A 17,386-nucleotide genomic window follows, 5' to 3' on the forward strand; every position below is an offset into this window, starting at 1 on the left:
AAAAATCTTGTAACACCAGAACAGACTTCACTAAAACATTTAAACGAGACACTTTGATAATGGAATTAATCAATTTTTTTTTAAAATCAATGCAGTTTGAAAACAGCTAAACCAGATATCAACATACATTTATGAACCGCAATACTATATTGACTATGCTATAGTGTAACATCCCTCACTGGAATGATGATGACACTTGAGCACCTGAGATAACTAGAGTAATTCATGTTTTTTTTTTATGTTTTTCTTAATTTTTTTATCTTTACATCACTTTAAACCCCGAATAACTGGAATATTTTGAGTATCACCTTGCCAATTCGAGCGACTGGCGTTTTACTGTATAAGCAAACCTTAATAATACAACTGAACCTGCCTTAACAGACACCTGTAGTAAGCAACCACTTGTCTTAAATAGCCAGTAAGTTAATATCCCAAATTTGACTTTCTGATGTAATTCAACTTGTTTTATTAAAGCAACCAACTGCTGCTCCCTTGATCAGCTCCCTAATACAAGTTTGGCTGTTCTCTGAATCTTTTACCCTAGATTCAATGTCATAAAGACAAACTGACAGCTTATTAGGCCCTAGAGTTCTACCCGACTTTAAATTCTCATTATCTATAAAAGGTCAAAAATAATTCAAAATATGCAGTAACTTGTGTGAAACTGAACTGCTTGATAGAAACAATTTTGTATTCTTAACTTAAATCTGACATTTACCTTGTCAAGAATCTCTCGTAATGTGATCGGAAAGCAAAGCCAGCTCTGCGTACACGAACATTTTCCAAGAGACCGAGGTACATGACCTGGTGGCGACATCTGGTGTCATCAAACTTACTAGGCGATTTTATCTCATTCGGTTTGATACATCGGACATAATGTGGTTCCTGTGAAGAAAATATATACAGTCAAAAATCCTTGTATTATGTAAACAAATTTTGCCTGTCCCATTGATTTGGAGCGAAAGAAGTTTGAATGTAAATCAGTATAATAACATTACTCAATACTAAACATGTATATATCAGACATCTTTAAACATAAAATTATAACTTCTGACAGGATTGGTATGACAATCTCTTTTTCTTTCTTTTATTATTTATTTTGTTGGGTTAAACATTGCACCGACACAATTATAGGTCATAAGGCAACTTTCGAGCTTTTATGGCAGAGGACCCCAGGTGCCCGTCCATGCATTATTTCATCATGAGCAGGCACCTGGGTAGAACCACCATCCTTCCGTAAGCAAACTGGATGGCTTCCTCACATGAAGAATTCAATGCCCCGAGTAAGGCTCAAACCCACATCAATAAGGGGCAAGTTATTTGAAGTCAGCAACCTTAACCACTCGGCCACGGAGGCCCCTTCTTTTTTTTTACTTTACAGGTATAACATTGCTCATACATAAATATACTCTTGATAAAATTGTGCTGATCACTGAATGTCAATGAAACAGAATACGAACTGTTTATTTTTACTTCACTTTTTTAATAAAACATACACATTGGCATACTGTCCACCAATATGTTATTCAAAAACTACTAAACCCATCTGATAACAAAGTAACTAAAACACTTTTTACATCGAAATCTAAGTGAAGACTGCGATGAAAATGTATCCACATTTCGATCATTTATCTTGCAGAATTTTATATTTGAGCCGTGCCATGAGAAAATCAACATAGTGGGTTTGCGACCAGCATGGATCCAGACCAGCCTGCGCATCCGCGCAGTCTGGTCAGGCTCCATGCCGTCCGCTTTTAAAGCCTATTGGAATTGAAGAAACTGTTAGCGAACAGCATGGATCCTGACCAGACTGCGCGGATGCGCAGGCTGGTCTGGATCCATGCTGGTCGCACACCCACTATGTTGGTTTTCTCATGGCGCGGCTCATTTGTCACAATAACTGATATACAACAGTTGCTTTGTCACAGAAATTTAAAATATTAAAGAAGTCATTACTATATACTTAAGTAGGAGGTATATTTTAGAATGATTATAATAATTTAAGAACAATGACATTAACTTCAAAGTCAGTTTTCATGCAACCATTCCATAGTACCAGTCAGAACACGATTTAGGTATATGGTTCTGAAGAGATTTAATCAATCAAGCATAGTGGAGACTTGTTGCAGAATTTGCAATGACTTTTAATCAGAAAGAAACCAAATTTCATGGAAGTTAAAGCCCGACTCACTAGTGTTTTGATGCAAATTTCGGATTTAAAGTCATTCTAATGTAAAGATTCCAAATTTTTTTTTAATACAGTAAAATCTTAATATAGCATACTTTTTTGTTAACATTTTTGAACATGAGCATATAAAACTAGACATAAACAAACTAATTTCCAACTGCCTTAATACATATTCAGCATGTTCATATATCTATATAATTATTGACCAAAACTAACAGAACAAGTTTAACATGTAAATATCAACGAGATTGAAGTCGAACTGGCAGAAACAGAGTTACATAGTGCAATGAAAAACTGAGAAGGTAACATTTGAATCGAGTATCAACAGAATAGAGTGTCTACCTGTCGTCCATCCTAGTATACAAAACAAACATTATAATGAGACACAGGCTTAACCCTTTCCCTGTTAAGTTTTTATATTGAACTTGTCCATCTTTCAATTTGGACAATACCATTAATTGTTAAAAGTGGTGCTTACCAAAAAGATACTAAATGCTGAACAGTGCAGATCTTGATCAGACTGCAGAGATGTGCAGGCTGATCATGATCTACAACTCTTTATGCGATTTAAATAACCTCAATTACAAATAATTTTCTATATTTAACGTGCATTGAACACTAAATCCTCTATAATAGCATTATTGATAACAGCAGCAGAAAACTCTTTATTGCCGAGGCGGTCAGGATTCGATTCCCGACACAGTCTTTTTTTCTTGATTTGGCAGTTTTAAAATAGTTTAAAATTAAAAACTATTATTCTAATGTTCATAATATGACCAAACTTCAATTTGAAAGAAAGATCATTTTTTAGCCAAAATCTGGAGGTCAGTGCCTTTAAGTGATATTTTAAACTGAATCACAACATGGAAATTTAATAACTGAGACAGATAGTGGCATAAATGTTGAGCTTACCTTAGAAGCTAGTCTTTCTACCAGGGCAATTATCGAGTTCTTGAAGTTGCTACCTGCAGTTATTGGTCTTCTGGTTGTCTGCAGAGATATAAAAAATAATTATTATATACTATGACAATATCAAGATAGTTTGTTTTGTGTTTGACCAATTGCATCTACTTAGCAGTAACTGACCAGTCTTGAACAGAGCCTCTATTTTCTGCTAATATTAGTAGGAGGAATACTGTAAAATCATTTAATTTCATGGGCATGAAATTTCGTGGTTTTGGTCAAAACGGCAATTTTGTGGGGATAAGAATTCGTGGATTTCAACTTTTGAACATAAAATGAATGGGAATTTTACTTATTCGTTGGGATTAAATTTCGTGGATTGACTCAACCACGAATTCCACGAAAATTAGTCCCCCACGAATATTAATGATTTCACAGTATGACATGTCCTTTGAGATTTAATTTTGTGGAATGTCTCAGTGCCTCCCCTGGACCTCAGAAAGTTGTAGCCAATTGCCAAATTTAAGCTGAATTGTTGAAATTTGGCCACATTTTAATAAAATTCTTTGAATTTGTAGCATTTGGCTACATTGACAAATGGCAGAGGAGGCCCTGCTGTCAAAATCACAAAATTTAGTCCACTGCAAAAACTGATGAAGGCATAGTATCTGTTCAAATTCACAGGAGTGTTTTTTTGGGTTTTTTTTCCTGCATTTAAAAGATTCCTAAATTCTGAAACTATTCTTTGTACATTATTAGTTGTTAATACCTCGGGGCCAGAATACATTTTTAGCATTTTTTCAAAGGGGCAGGCATTTGAATCATAACTATACACCACACTACTAACATATTTCACTCAGACTGAATCAACTCAATATTTTAAGCTGTACATTATATCAATTAATGATCAACATAGAAATCAGCTGTATTTAGCTATAAAATTAAATATAAATATTGCAATAAATCATATCGAGCAAGTTACATTAGCCAAAGAAATTTTTAAGTAGTTGAAACTAAACAAATATGACATGACATGAAGTATACCTCAGTGATCGACAACTTTCCCTCAGGCCACATCATTTTGATCAACTCGTCCTCACTGAAACATGTACATAAATTGTGGTCATATAAAACTTGAGGCTAATCAGAAAAGTGTTTAAGAGTGTAGTAACCCTTACCCTGCTAAATTTCTATAATGAACTTGTCCATTTTTCAATTTGGACAGTACCATTAACTGTTAAAAGGGGTGCTTAGCAAAAAGATACTAAATGGCGAACAGTGCAGATCTTGATCAGACTGCATAAATATGCGCAAGTTGATCTTGATCTACACTGGTCGCAAAGACAGAATCAGTCGTGTCTAGCATGATAAGGGTTAATTTTAGGGCACTAACTTAAAGGTAACTAATAAAAGTACTATTAAAAGTATCTTTAAACTAGGTTCATGTCCGACAGTAATGTACAGTGGTGGATGAGTGTAGGGGGAGAGTAAATTCAGTTACTGTTTTAAATGGTCACAATTAATAATCAAGGAACAAAAAATCTTTAATCTTGGAACCAAAACATAGATATCTTAATATATTTACAATGTCAAAAGGAACTGAATTCTTTTAAAAATGATTTTACTATCCAGAATGATTAAAATCTCAACCAGGTAGTCAATAAAGACTTATGCTGCATGTTTCTTTATCATTTTACCATGAAAACACATGTTAACAAGTTGTTTGTATTCATTTAGACATGCTGACATATTGTTACTCCATTATGTAAACATTCTGACCTGTTATTACTCTATGTGTTTACCAGCTTACAATGTTGTTTCTCTGACATTTTGCATTGCTAGGGTCATACATGCTGACATGTTCTTTCCATTTATTTAGATTATTTCAAGACTTTAACAGTAAGCAAAATAAGGTACTTGAAGAGTGGACAAATCGTCACCTTCCTGTGAAACTGCTGATTTGTTTGTTTTGGGTTTTGCTCCAATTTTCAACAGTATTTCAGTTATGTAACAGCGCGCAATTAAAGTAACAAGTGTTCCTGGATTCTGTACCAGTACTAACCTGTTCTCCGCAAGTAACTGCCAACTTCCCCACATGAATCAGAGGTGGAGGATGAATTATTTCAGGCATAATGTTTTTTATCCAATTTTTAAGAACATATGCCTCGCCCAGGAATCCAACTCATAATCCTACAATCCATAGATCAGCCCTCCATACTAAGCTAAGCAACCTGGCTGCAAAACTGTTGAATCTGCTCCTATATTTATAAGCAGCTACAAAAGTTTTGTGCTGAGTTGATGCAATGTAATGCTATGGTCATAAAAACTGGCCACAATTTGTATGAAGTTTTACCTTAATGGACTGAGATAAAACATTGCTACAAGTGAGGGCAGGTGCTGGATTGAAACAGAGATATCCTTCAAACTTTCTAACAGAAAGGCAAACATCAAAAAGTTGTAAGCTGAAACACTTATTTCAGTGACATAATATTTACACAGTCAGATACAAAGATCTGTGGTTTAGAACCTACCTGTTGTAAAGAAGGCGCTTGAAATCCTGGAACAAGGTGTCCCTGTTTTTGTCAATGAAGCCAACAACAGAGTATGTCACATCCCCAGCATAGTGCTTTACCCTGAACTCTATCTTGTGTTCCAGTGTCTTGTCCGATGGGTTCAACTGTAAATCAAATTGAAACCCTTCAATTTTTTTAAGCAATGTAAAACAAAACAGAACTTGAGACAGGAAATATAATTTCAGATTTCAAGTTATTAAGCATTTTTCAAAAATTAATTGAGTAATAAAATGGCTATTTCATGAACAGTTAACATTTTTGCTCCTTAATATCAACAACATTAACCCTTACCATGCTGGACACGATTGATTCTGCCTTTGCGACCAGTGTAAATCATGATCAGCCTGCACATCCATGCAGTCTGATCATGATCTGCACTGTTAGCTATTCAGCCAGTATCGGTTTGGTAAGCACCCCTTTTAACAGTTAATGGTCATGATGGTAACGTCCAAATTAGAAGATGGACAAGTTCATTATAGAAATTTAGCTGGGTTAGGGTTAAGAACAGTTCTGAAGTTGTCACTGATAGATCTACTGTGGAAAACCAAACATAGAACAATTGTATCATTTACAAGAGTGCTTCCAGAAATAACAGCAATACATTAATTCATGTACCTGGTACTAAGCATTACGGCAAATTACACTTTAATATGGTAGAACTGCATACTTCAGTCAATTTTTATTTCAAATCTTCAGGATAAACTTGAATATTTATATCGAAGATTTGCTAAATGTACAATCAACATACCCTAAATGTGATGTGTAACAGATCTATGCAAAAAGTGATGAGTAACAGATCTATGCTAAATGTGATGTATAATCAACTTGATATGCTAAATGAGATGTGTTATCAATCTATGCTAAATGTGATGTGTAATCAATCTATGCTAAATGTGATGTGTTATCAATTTATACCAAATGTGACGTTTTATAAATATATGCTAAATGTGATGTGTAATCAATCTATGCCAAATGTGATTTCTTATCACTCTATGTTAAATGTGATGTGTTATAAATCTATGCTAAATGTGATGCGTTACCAATTTATGCTAAATGTGATGTGTTATAAATCCATGCTAAATGTGACATGTAATCAATCGATGCCAATTGATGTGTTACAAATCTATGCTAAATGCAATGTGTAATCAATTATACTTACTGCTCTACATGTAAACCGGTCATTTTTACTCAATTTCTGACTCATTGCAGTCAGGAACATCTGAAAAACATTTTTCCAATCTCCATTTTATTACAAAGCAATAAGTGTACGTAAGTATTTTTATTTTGTACATATGTTTCAACACAATAAGGAACAGCAGCGAAAGTAGTTTTAACATCACACCTACACATGTATATGCCATATGGTGATTTTCCAGCTTTTAAGGACCACAGATGACCCTCCAGTCATTATTTCACACAGGAAAGACAGGCAACCAGGGTAGAACCACTGACTTCAGTAAGCCTGCTGGATTGATTCCACACATGGAAGAATTCTACACCACAAGCGACATTTTGAACCCACAGAAGTGAGCAAGCTCCTCACAGCGGTTACCTTTCCTTGCGTTCATTATTACCGCTGCATTCATATGACAATGAAAAAGTCACATGACACTGCAAAATGGCGGAGTTCTCCTACCAGCAAATTATTTATTTATCTGATCTATTTGACTAAAATCACTTCAATTTGTTATCTGAACAATTATGTGCGCGAATGTTACCATCTAGATGCGAATAATGCAATTTTGATAAAAACCAGAATGTGTCTGTAGGACACAGGGTGTGCCCTCCACTGGTACATTTGTCACAAATAAGGGGAAATAATTCAAATGTTTGCAGTCTTAATGGGGTATAGCCTCAAAAAAAAAAAATTATGAAAAGGATTCATTATTCTATACCATATACTTTTTGAGCTATGAGCATCACAAACAAAAAATCCACTATTTTGGCTATTTCAAGGGTCATAACTCTGTAATAAACGCTAAGATTCTCAAGAAGAATGCCAAGTGTGCAAGGTCTCATTATGATAAAGACTTATGCAAGGTTTCATGAATTTACATTAAATACTTTTTGAGTTAGGCACATAACTAGGTGAAAATGTGCATTTTTTTACTATTTCAGGGGCAATAACTTTAAAAATAGGGGGAGGAGCCAGCAAATAAATAAGAGGTGTGCAAGTTCATATCATGATAAAGACTCATGTAAGTTTTCATCCATTTATATCATATACTTTTTGAGCTAAGTGCGTCACAAGGTGAAAATGTGCATTTTTGTCTATTTCAGGGGCCATAACTCTGAAAATTGCGGGCAGAGTCAGATAAAAAATAGGAGGTGCGCAAGTTCATATCATGATAAAGATTCATGCAACGTTTAATCAATTTATATGTAATATTTTTTGAGTTAGGCGCATCACAAGGTGAAAATGTGCATTTTTGACTATTTCAGGGGCCATAACTCTGGATATAGGGGGCGGACCCAGATGAAAAATAGGAGGTGTGCAAGTTCATATCATGATTAAGACTCATGCAAGGTTTCATGAATCTATATCAAATAATTTTTGAGCTAGGTGTGTCACAAGGTGAAAATGTGCATTTTTGACCATTTCAGGGGCCGTAACTCTAAAAATAGGGGGCGGAGCTAGGCGAAAAATAGAAGGTGTGCAAGTTCACATCATGATAAAGACTCATGCAAGGTTTCATCAATTTATATCAAATACTTTTTGAGCTGGGCGCGTCGCGAACTTCAGACGGACGTACAGACACATGGACAAGAGCAAATCTATATGCCCCCACCACTCATGGGGGGGGGGGGGGGGGGGGGGGGGGGACACAAAAACTGTTCTGTTAACCACTGTGTGAGTGCAGTGATTTAATGTACCATAAGGGGAAGTAATCGCTGCGGGGAGTCTTGAGAAGTGAGACGTCAGTGACCTTATTTATTTATTTTATTTTGTTGGGTTTAACGTCGCACCGACACAATTTTAGGTCATATGGCGACTTTCCAGCTTTAATGGTGGAGGAAGACCCCAGGTGCCCCTCCGTGCACTATTTCATCACGAGCGGGCACCTGGGTAGAACCACCGACCTTCCGTAAGCCAGCTGGATGGCTACCTCACGTGAAGAATTCTACGCCCCAAATGAGGTTTCGAACCCACATCGATGAGGGGCAAATGGTTTGAAGTCAACGACTCTAACCACTCGGCCACGGAGGCCCCGTCAGTGACCTTAACCCACCAGCCACAGAGGCCCAATATATAACCCCAATATATAACCTATGTAGATAATAATTACGTTACATTACATCTACATAACACAGTCCAAACTGAGTTTCCTGTAACTCACTGCTATTAAAATTTATAAACAAGAGGACCATGATGGTCCTGAATCGCTCACCTCTTCCCACATGACCCAGTTTTGAGCATGATGTCAATTTTTCTATTATTTGACATAGTGACCTAGTTTTTGAGCTCATGTGACCCAGTTTTGAACTTGACCTAGATATTATCAAGATAAAAATTCTGACCAATTTTCATGAAGATCCATTGAAAAATATGGTCTCTAGAGAGGTCACAAGGTTTTTCTATTATTTGACCTATTGACCTAGTTTTCGAAGGTACGTGACCCTGTTTTGAACTTTACCTAGATATCATCAAGGTGAACATTCTCACTAATTTTCATGAAGATCTCATGAAAAATATGGCCTCTAGAGAGGTCACAAGGATTTTAATAATTTTAGACCTACTGACCTAGTTTTTGACTGCAGTTGATCCAGTTTCAAACTTGACCTAGATATCATCAAGATGAACATTCAGACCAACTTTCATACAGATCCCATGAAAAGTATGGCCTCTAGAGAGGTCACAAGTTTTTTTTATTATTTGCCCTACTGACCTAGTTTTTGAAGGCATGTGACCCAGTTTCAAACTTGACCTAGATATCATCAAGGTGAACATTCAGACCAACTTTCATACAGATCCCATGAAAAATATGGCCTTTAGAGAGGTCACAAGGTTTTTCTATTTTTAGACCTACTGACCTAGTTTTTGACCGCACATGACCCTGTTTCGAACTTGACCTAGATATCATCAAGGTGAACACTTAGACCAACTTTCATACAGATCCCATGAAAAATATGGCCTTTAGAGAAGTCACAAGGTTTTTCTATTTTTAGACCTATTGACCTAGTTTTTGACCGCACATGACCCTGTTTCGAACTTGACCTAGATATCATCAAGATGAACATTTAGACCAACTTTCATACAGATCCCATGAAAAATATGGCCTTTAGAGAGGTCACAAGGTTTTTCTATTATTTGACCTACTCACCTAGTTTTTGATGGCACGTGACCCACTTTTGAACTTGACCTAGATATCATCAAGTGAACATTCGGACCAATTTTCTTTACAGATCCCATGAAAAATATGGCCTCTAGAGAGGTCACAAGGTTTTTTCTATTATTACTACTGACCTAGTTTTTGCCCGCACTTTAAACCCACTTTCGAACTTGACCTAGATATCATCAAGGTAAACATTCTGACCAATTTTCATGAAGATCTCATGAAATTTATGGCCTAGAGAGGTCACAAGTTTTTCTATTTTAGACCTACTGCCCTAGTTTTTGACCGCATGTGACCAGTTTGGGAAATCTTGACCTAGATATCATCAAGATGAACTTTCAGACCAACTTTCATACAGATCCCATGAAAATATGGCCTCTAGAGAGGTCAAAAGGGTTTTTTTTCTATTTTTAGACCTACTGACCTAGTTTTTGACCGCACATGACCCTGTTTCGAACTTGACCTAGATATCATCAAGGTGAACATTCCGACCAATTTTCATGAAGATCTTTTGAATATATGGCCTCTAGAGAGGTCACAAGGTTTTTCTATTTTTAGACTATGACCTAGGTTTTTGAGGGGCACGTGACCCAGTTTCGAACTTGACCTAGATATCATCAAGATGAACATTCTGACCAACTTTATAAAGTCCATGAAAAATGTGACCTCTAGAGTGGTCACAAGCAAAAGTTTACGGACGGACGGACGGACACACGCACGCACGGACGACGGACGACAGACACCGCGCGATCACAAAAGCTCACCCTGTCACTTTGTGACAGGTGAGCTAAAAAACTAGGACATGTATACAGCATAAAACCATGTCCCTCTTATATCATTTGACATTAAATCCATTAACTGAAACAAAAATTCAACCAGATGAGTTTACATACCTCATCAGTGACTTTGCCAACACTGAGACAAGCCTCATCAAGAATAGCCAGAATTCCTTTATGTGGTTGTTCTACCAGATCACAGATAACCTTGTTGTTGAAGTAATCTACATGCTGCCATTCTATACCCTCCCTCATATACTCTTCTTGTTCTTGCTGTAACAAGATATTTTTGCAAAAAATCACAGATTGTTCTGTTAAAGAAATCTACATGTTGACATTCTATACTCTTCACTATACACTCCTTGTACTTGCTGCAACATGATACATTGCAAAAAATCACAGATTGTTCTGTTTAAAGAAAACTACATGCTGACATTCTATGTTCTTCGTTATATACTCCTTGTACTTGCTGCAACAAGATATTTTTGCAAAAAATCACTGATTGTTCTGTTTAAAGAAATCTACATGTTGACATTCTATACTCTTCGTTATATACTCCTTGTACTTGCTGCAACAAGATATTTTTGCAAAAAATCACAGATTTTTCTGTTTAAAGAAATCTACATGCTGACATTCTATACTCTTCATTATAATTATACTCCTTGTACTTGCTGCAACAAGATATTTTTGCAAAAAATCACAGATTGTTCTGTTTAAAGCAATCTACATGCTGACATCTGTACTCTTCTTTATATACTCTTTGTTCCTGCTGCAACAAGATATTTTTGCAAAAAAAAATCACAAATTTTGTTAAAGAACAAAATCTTATTGCCATTCCAAACACTTCTTCATCTTGCTAAATCAAGAAAAGTTTTAAATAATGACCTAAAAAATGCTATTTAATCCAATTTTTCCTTGCTGCAACAAGATGAGTTTTATAAAGACCATAGATTACCCTGTTAAAGTGTTCAACATGCTGCCATTCTATCCTTATTTTTACATGATAAAATTGCTGTGAACAAGATTAACCAGGTTCAACATTTAGATACTGTAACAATGGGTTCTTTTTAGTAAATTAAAATTTCAGAATCTCTTTATTCTATGAAATAAACATAAAAATAATCAATAATGGGTTGCAGTCTCCTGAAGATATTCAAGGGAGATAATTGTCAACTTCACTCTTAATAAAAGTACTAATATTCACATGTTGTATCAAGCAAAGTCTTAATAGTTAAAGGGAGGCAATCAAAATACAATTTAGGGTACTCTTTGTAACCAGTATTTTTGCCAATACTTTGTGAAAACTTGACCTACCTTCAACACAAGCTCTATAAACAGCTGCTGTAGTTTCTCATTGCAGTAGTTGATACAAAACTGTTCAAAACTGTAAAGGAAATATTGAAAATCAAAAGATACAGAGAACATTTTTTAAATCAAAACAAACCTGTTGCTAAACTTACTTTAATAACATGCTAAACTTACTTTAATAACAAACTGTCTAACTTTATCTCTAACACTGTGACTTCTGATAATTCATTGGCATTTTACATAAGCTTTTGATTTTGCAACACTCCTGTAAGCTTTAAATGAAAAACATGGAATTCTATACAGATTGCAGACAAGCCATAGATTGCATAAATGTACTTTCTGCAGCTACAGCTAAAGAGAGCACTGCCAAATTTCAGCAGTACAAGTTTGCTAAAAACAACTTTAAGGCAAATTGAATATTTGCCATTCTTAACTCCAAGATTCAGACTTAAAATACTGATAAATATGCGCCAAAGATCTCTAAATTTATATTTAGCAACACTCAATAAATATTTCCAGTATTTATGAATAAGGTAAGAGATCATGTAAACCACAGACAAATTCTATTTCTGATGCAAATGGAACAACTCCAGCACCATAATTATATACAGTTAAACTTTGTTCCCTCCAACTCGAAGGAACCACCAAAATTTGTGCAAGTTATCAGTAGTTCGAACCATCAAACAAATTGCTCAATATAGGGACCGGGACCTGTTGATGAATTCAAGAGAACAGTGGTGTTTGAATTATCTGAGTTCGAGTGAACAAAGTTTGACTGTACTCTTAACATACCTGTTGTTGTCAAATATTTCAAACCCGTAGATATCTAACACACCAATCACAGTGTTCTTCCCGACAAAACCCACACCAGTTCCATGTGGATCTATCGCTTCATTGATTCTCGTTACAATCCAGGTAAACATTCGATCGTAAATTGCCTGAAATAATATATACACTCTTTGAAATACTTTATAACCCCTCCACAAGTTTTTTTTTCAAATATCAACTAAGAAATCTTTGAAGACAGGCAAAATAAGGGGATTTAAAGGTGGGTTTTTGTAAAAAATTGCTAAGCATTTCATTCACAACTATTTCTTAAGACTTCTTCTATCCACATGTTGCAAATTGTGTGCATAAATGTACTAAATGAATTTTTGGAATACTAACACACCATTGTACATCATTTTAAAACACTGTCACACCGACACTATCCGGTCTTGCTTATGATGGTGGAGGAGGACCCCAGGTGCCCCTCCTGGAACTGTTGCAGGCATGGCTGGCACTGGTCAGTGTAGAACCACAGACCTTCTATAAAGCAGCTGGATAGCTTCCTCGCATTAAGAATTCTACATTCCAAGCAAGCAAACACTGGTGAGGTGCAAATGCTTCAAAGTTGGCAGCATTAACAATTCTGCTACAGATACCCCTTTTATTACACTAAGTCGGCTGCCTGTCATGTGACATATATATGTGCCTTTTAACTAAGGATTTCAAGAAATTATGAGAGCAGGGGTAGCAAAATCAATTGTCTGCTTGTCCTAGAGCCCATTTGGCCAAGTAGAATTTCGCCATTATGATATCTTTCTTTATAAACATTATACTGGCAGGAAAGTAACTCAAACCACATCAGTGAGGGTCAAGTGATAAGAAGTCAGTGACCTTGATCACCCGGCCACAGAGGCCCCCCAGTTTATGGTAAAGAAACTTCACCTTTGCAAATGCGTCCCTGGCATAATAAGCCTCTGATACAGTGAGTCCTTTGTCAACCACGTTTCCTCCTGCAGCTATCACCCTATGTGTCAAGGCTTTCTCTATATTTTCTGTTGTCACAGACAACAGGCCACCAATATCTGACAACAACTTCTTGTCAGAAACCTCTGATAAATCATGTACATCATCCTGGGCATGGTACTCTAAATTTCCCTGAAAAATCACAAAGTTTACTCTGTTTATGGATATATAAATCTTACTTTCTAAAAGTATATACAGATAATGAAGTAATTTTCAATCTACTAAATTCTATACAATTTTATTCTATCATGACTAGTGTTGTAAACTGACATTAAAATCAGAGAAGTATTATTCATATACTAAAAGGTACAGTAGGTTTTTTGCTTCATAAAGCAGATCTGGTAAAATTTTCTGATAATGTAAAAAGTATGTCAAAGCGTTTAACAGACAACAGTGTTTTTTTTCCATTGATTTGGAATACTGGGCCTTTATAATTGGGAAAATATTTTTTTCAACTTTGGCAATTTTAGCTTTGAAATTGAGAAAAAACATACTATTTGCCATTTGCATTGGTGCCAAATTTAGGCCCCAAATTGATCAGTTAAAGAACAATCAGGTAATATGTTTTTATTGTTAGTAAAACGTATCATAACAGCATCAGAGTCTTTTATAGAATCATGGTTAAGTCTTAAGTCTGTCTGTGTATTTCTCTCACACTGTGACATATATAGATTTAAGATCATTTAACTGCAACACTGCAAAATCATTTATTTTTGTAGGTACAGTCACAATGTCACGCTTTTGGCTTGTTATTTGCTATGGATATGATATTTTTTTTGTGGGGTGGGGGGAGTTTAACGACACAATTGTAGGTCATATGGCGACTTTCTAGCTTTGATGCCAAGGTGCCACTCAGTGCATTATTTCATCACGAGCGGGCACCTGGGTAGAACCACTGACCTTCCGTAAGCAAGCTGGATGGCTTCCTCACACGAATAATTCAACGCCCTGAGTGAGGTTCGCACCCACATCGATGAGGGGCAAGTGATTTGAAGTCAGCGACCTTAACCACTTGGCCACGGAGGCCACCACGAATCTTTTTAATTCAACAAAAGAACATAATATGAATAGGACTTCTAGAAATTTTCTGGGATTAAATTTCGACGACTGACTCAACCATGAAAATCAGTCTCCTATAAATATAAATGATTTCCCAATATCTTGTATTGGTTATATACAAGACCTACCAGCAATATAACCGCAGAAACAACCTTCCACAGCGTCTCTGCATGTTTAAATGCAAATCCCAGTGTCTTCATGGCATTCATTACATTTCTGTAATCAGATTGGTCGTTTATTGTTGGACACTGAAAAAAAATCATATATACACAATAAATTTTCATCCAGAATGTGAGGTAACTAACAAAATATCTGCCTATCACATTATAGGATTTTTATTATTAATTTTTTTTTGTTTAGTTTAATATACATTTACGCTAACAATGATTTAAATCTATGTGGTAACATAGTATTTGTATCTAATTCTCTACAACTAACCAACAACTTCACCACATGAAACACATGAGGTTGAGGACAAAGTAGCATAAAGGTGCTTAGGTGGAGAACAGTTGACATGTTTGTGGATCAAACTCTTCATGCCAGGAGATGTCATAGGATCAAATTATTAAGCTACATAGATTGACATCTTGACTTGTATAAGAGGGGCTCACCATATTGGCTTTTATACAAGAGGCTCGACATACTGGCTTGTATAAGAGAGCCTCGACATCTCGGCTTGTATAAGAGAGTCTCGACATCTCAGCTTGTATAAGGGAGACTCGACATATTGGCTTGTATAAGAGTGTCTCGACATCTCAGCTTGTATTAGAGACTCGACATATTGGCTTGTATAAGAGAAAATCGACATATTGGTTTGTATAAGAGAGTCTCAACATCTTGGCTTGAATAAGAGAGTCTCGACATCTCAGCTTGTATAAGAGAGACTCGACATCTCACCTTGTATAAGAGAGACTTAACATACTGGCTTGTATAAGAGTGTCTCGACATCTCAGCTTGTATACGAGAGACTTGACATATTGGCTTGTATAAGAGAGACTTGACATCTCAGCTTGTATAAGAGAGACTCAACTACTCAGCTTGTATAAGAGAGACTCGACATACTGGCTTGTATAAGAGTGTCTCAACATCTCAGCTTGTATAAGAGAGACTCGACATCTCACCTTGTATAAGAGAGACTTAACATACTGGCTTGTATAAGAGTGTCTCGACATCTCAGCTTGTATAAGAGAGTCTCGACATCTCAGCTTGTATAAGAGAGACTCGACATCTCACCTTGTATAAGACAGACTTAACATACTGGCTTGTATAAGAGTGTCTCGACATCTCAGCTTGTATAAGAGAGTCTCGACATCTCAGCTTGTATAAGAGAGACTCGACATATCAGCTTGTATAAGAGAGACTCGACATCTCAGCTTGTATAAGAGACTCGACATACTGGCTTGTATAAGACAGTCTCGACATCTCACCTTGTATAAGAGAGACTTAACATACTGGCTTGTATAAGAGTGTCTCGACATCTTGGCTTGTATAAGAGAGTCTCGACATCTCAGCTTGTATAAGAGAGACTTGACATATTGGCTTGTAGAGAGTCTCGACACCTCAGCTGGTATAAGAGAGTCTTGATATCTCAGCTGGTAATAAGAGAGACCCGACATATTGGCTTGTATGAGATGTGAACTAGATACACTACCTTTGGTTCTCCTCCCTGTCTGATATAGAAGTATTTGTGTGGATCTCTTGTTAGTTTCATCTCGGCAAGTTTCTGGTCGGTCGCCCCACTCAGCAGCTGATAAAATGAGTGAAAGTTTCTTTCCCCTTTCTGCTGATGTACAACACGAGACTGAAAAATAGAGGCGAAACTAACAATGTTTTGATGTACTTTAAGAGACTGGAAAATACAGACAAGTCTAACAATATGTTTTGATAAACTACAAAAGACTGAAAAATCAAGGCAAGACTAACTATTTTATGTTATGAAGTACTTCAAGAGACTCAAAAACCCAGACAAAACCTAACAATATATGAGCCGTGCCATGGGAAAACCAACATAGTGGGTTTTCGACCAGCATGGATCCAGACCAGCCTGCGCATCCGCGCAGTCTGGTCAGGATCCTTGCTGTTCGCTAACAGTTTCTCTAACTGCAATAGGCTTTGAAAGCGAACAGCATGGATCCTGACCAGACTGCGCGGATGTGCAGGCTGGTCTGGATCCATGCTGGTCGCAAACCCACTATGTTGGTTTTCTCATGGCACGGCTCATATATTAATTTTCTACATGAGACCTGAAAATACAGGCGAGTCTAACAATATGTTTTGATCTACTATACAAGACTGAAAAATACAGGCCAGATTGACAATACATTCTAAACAGAAAACAAACTTGGTAATCAGACATGATATTGACACAGTTGAATCAATATATATGATTAAATGTCCTGTCTATTTTCCGTGACAATCATTGCTTCCCCTGATGAATCATCTACAGCTGTTACT

The 17,386-nt window shown here is 36.3% G+C and overlaps 1 protein-coding gene across 1 annotated transcript in view; it reads right to left on the reverse strand.

The window, feature by feature from the left end:
* The window catches only part of LOC123532704 (unconventional myosin-Id-like), a 59,734-nt gene that overhangs the window by 17,532 nt on the left and 24,816 nt on the right, over window positions 1-17,386 (reverse strand). Inside the window, exons 5-15 of the mRNA XM_053518227.1 lie at window positions 16,584-16,733; window positions 15,061-15,180; window positions 13,793-14,005; window positions 12,875-13,020; window positions 12,089-12,158; window positions 10,892-11,047; window positions 6,824-6,883; window positions 5,623-5,768; window positions 4,136-4,190; window positions 3,101-3,178; window positions 719-885 (exon numbers count right to left, since the gene is read on the reverse strand). Coding sequence (XP_053374202.1) covers window positions 719-885; window positions 3,101-3,178; window positions 4,136-4,190; window positions 5,623-5,768; window positions 6,824-6,883; window positions 10,892-11,047; window positions 12,089-12,158; window positions 12,875-13,020; window positions 13,793-14,005; window positions 15,061-15,180; window positions 16,584-16,733 — 1,361 coding nt within the window. The remainder of the gene's footprint in view (window positions 1-718; window positions 886-3,100; window positions 3,179-4,135; window positions 4,191-5,622; window positions 5,769-6,823; window positions 6,884-10,891; window positions 11,048-12,088; window positions 12,159-12,874; window positions 13,021-13,792; window positions 14,006-15,060; window positions 15,181-16,583; window positions 16,734-17,386) is intronic.

The sequence above is a fragment of the Mercenaria mercenaria genome, chromosome 11 (genome assembly GCF_021730395.1).
Source record: "Mercenaria mercenaria strain notata chromosome 11, MADL_Memer_1, whole genome shotgun sequence".
In the NCBI taxonomy this organism is placed as follows: Eukaryota; Metazoa; Mollusca; class Bivalvia; order Venerida; family Veneridae; genus Mercenaria; species Mercenaria mercenaria.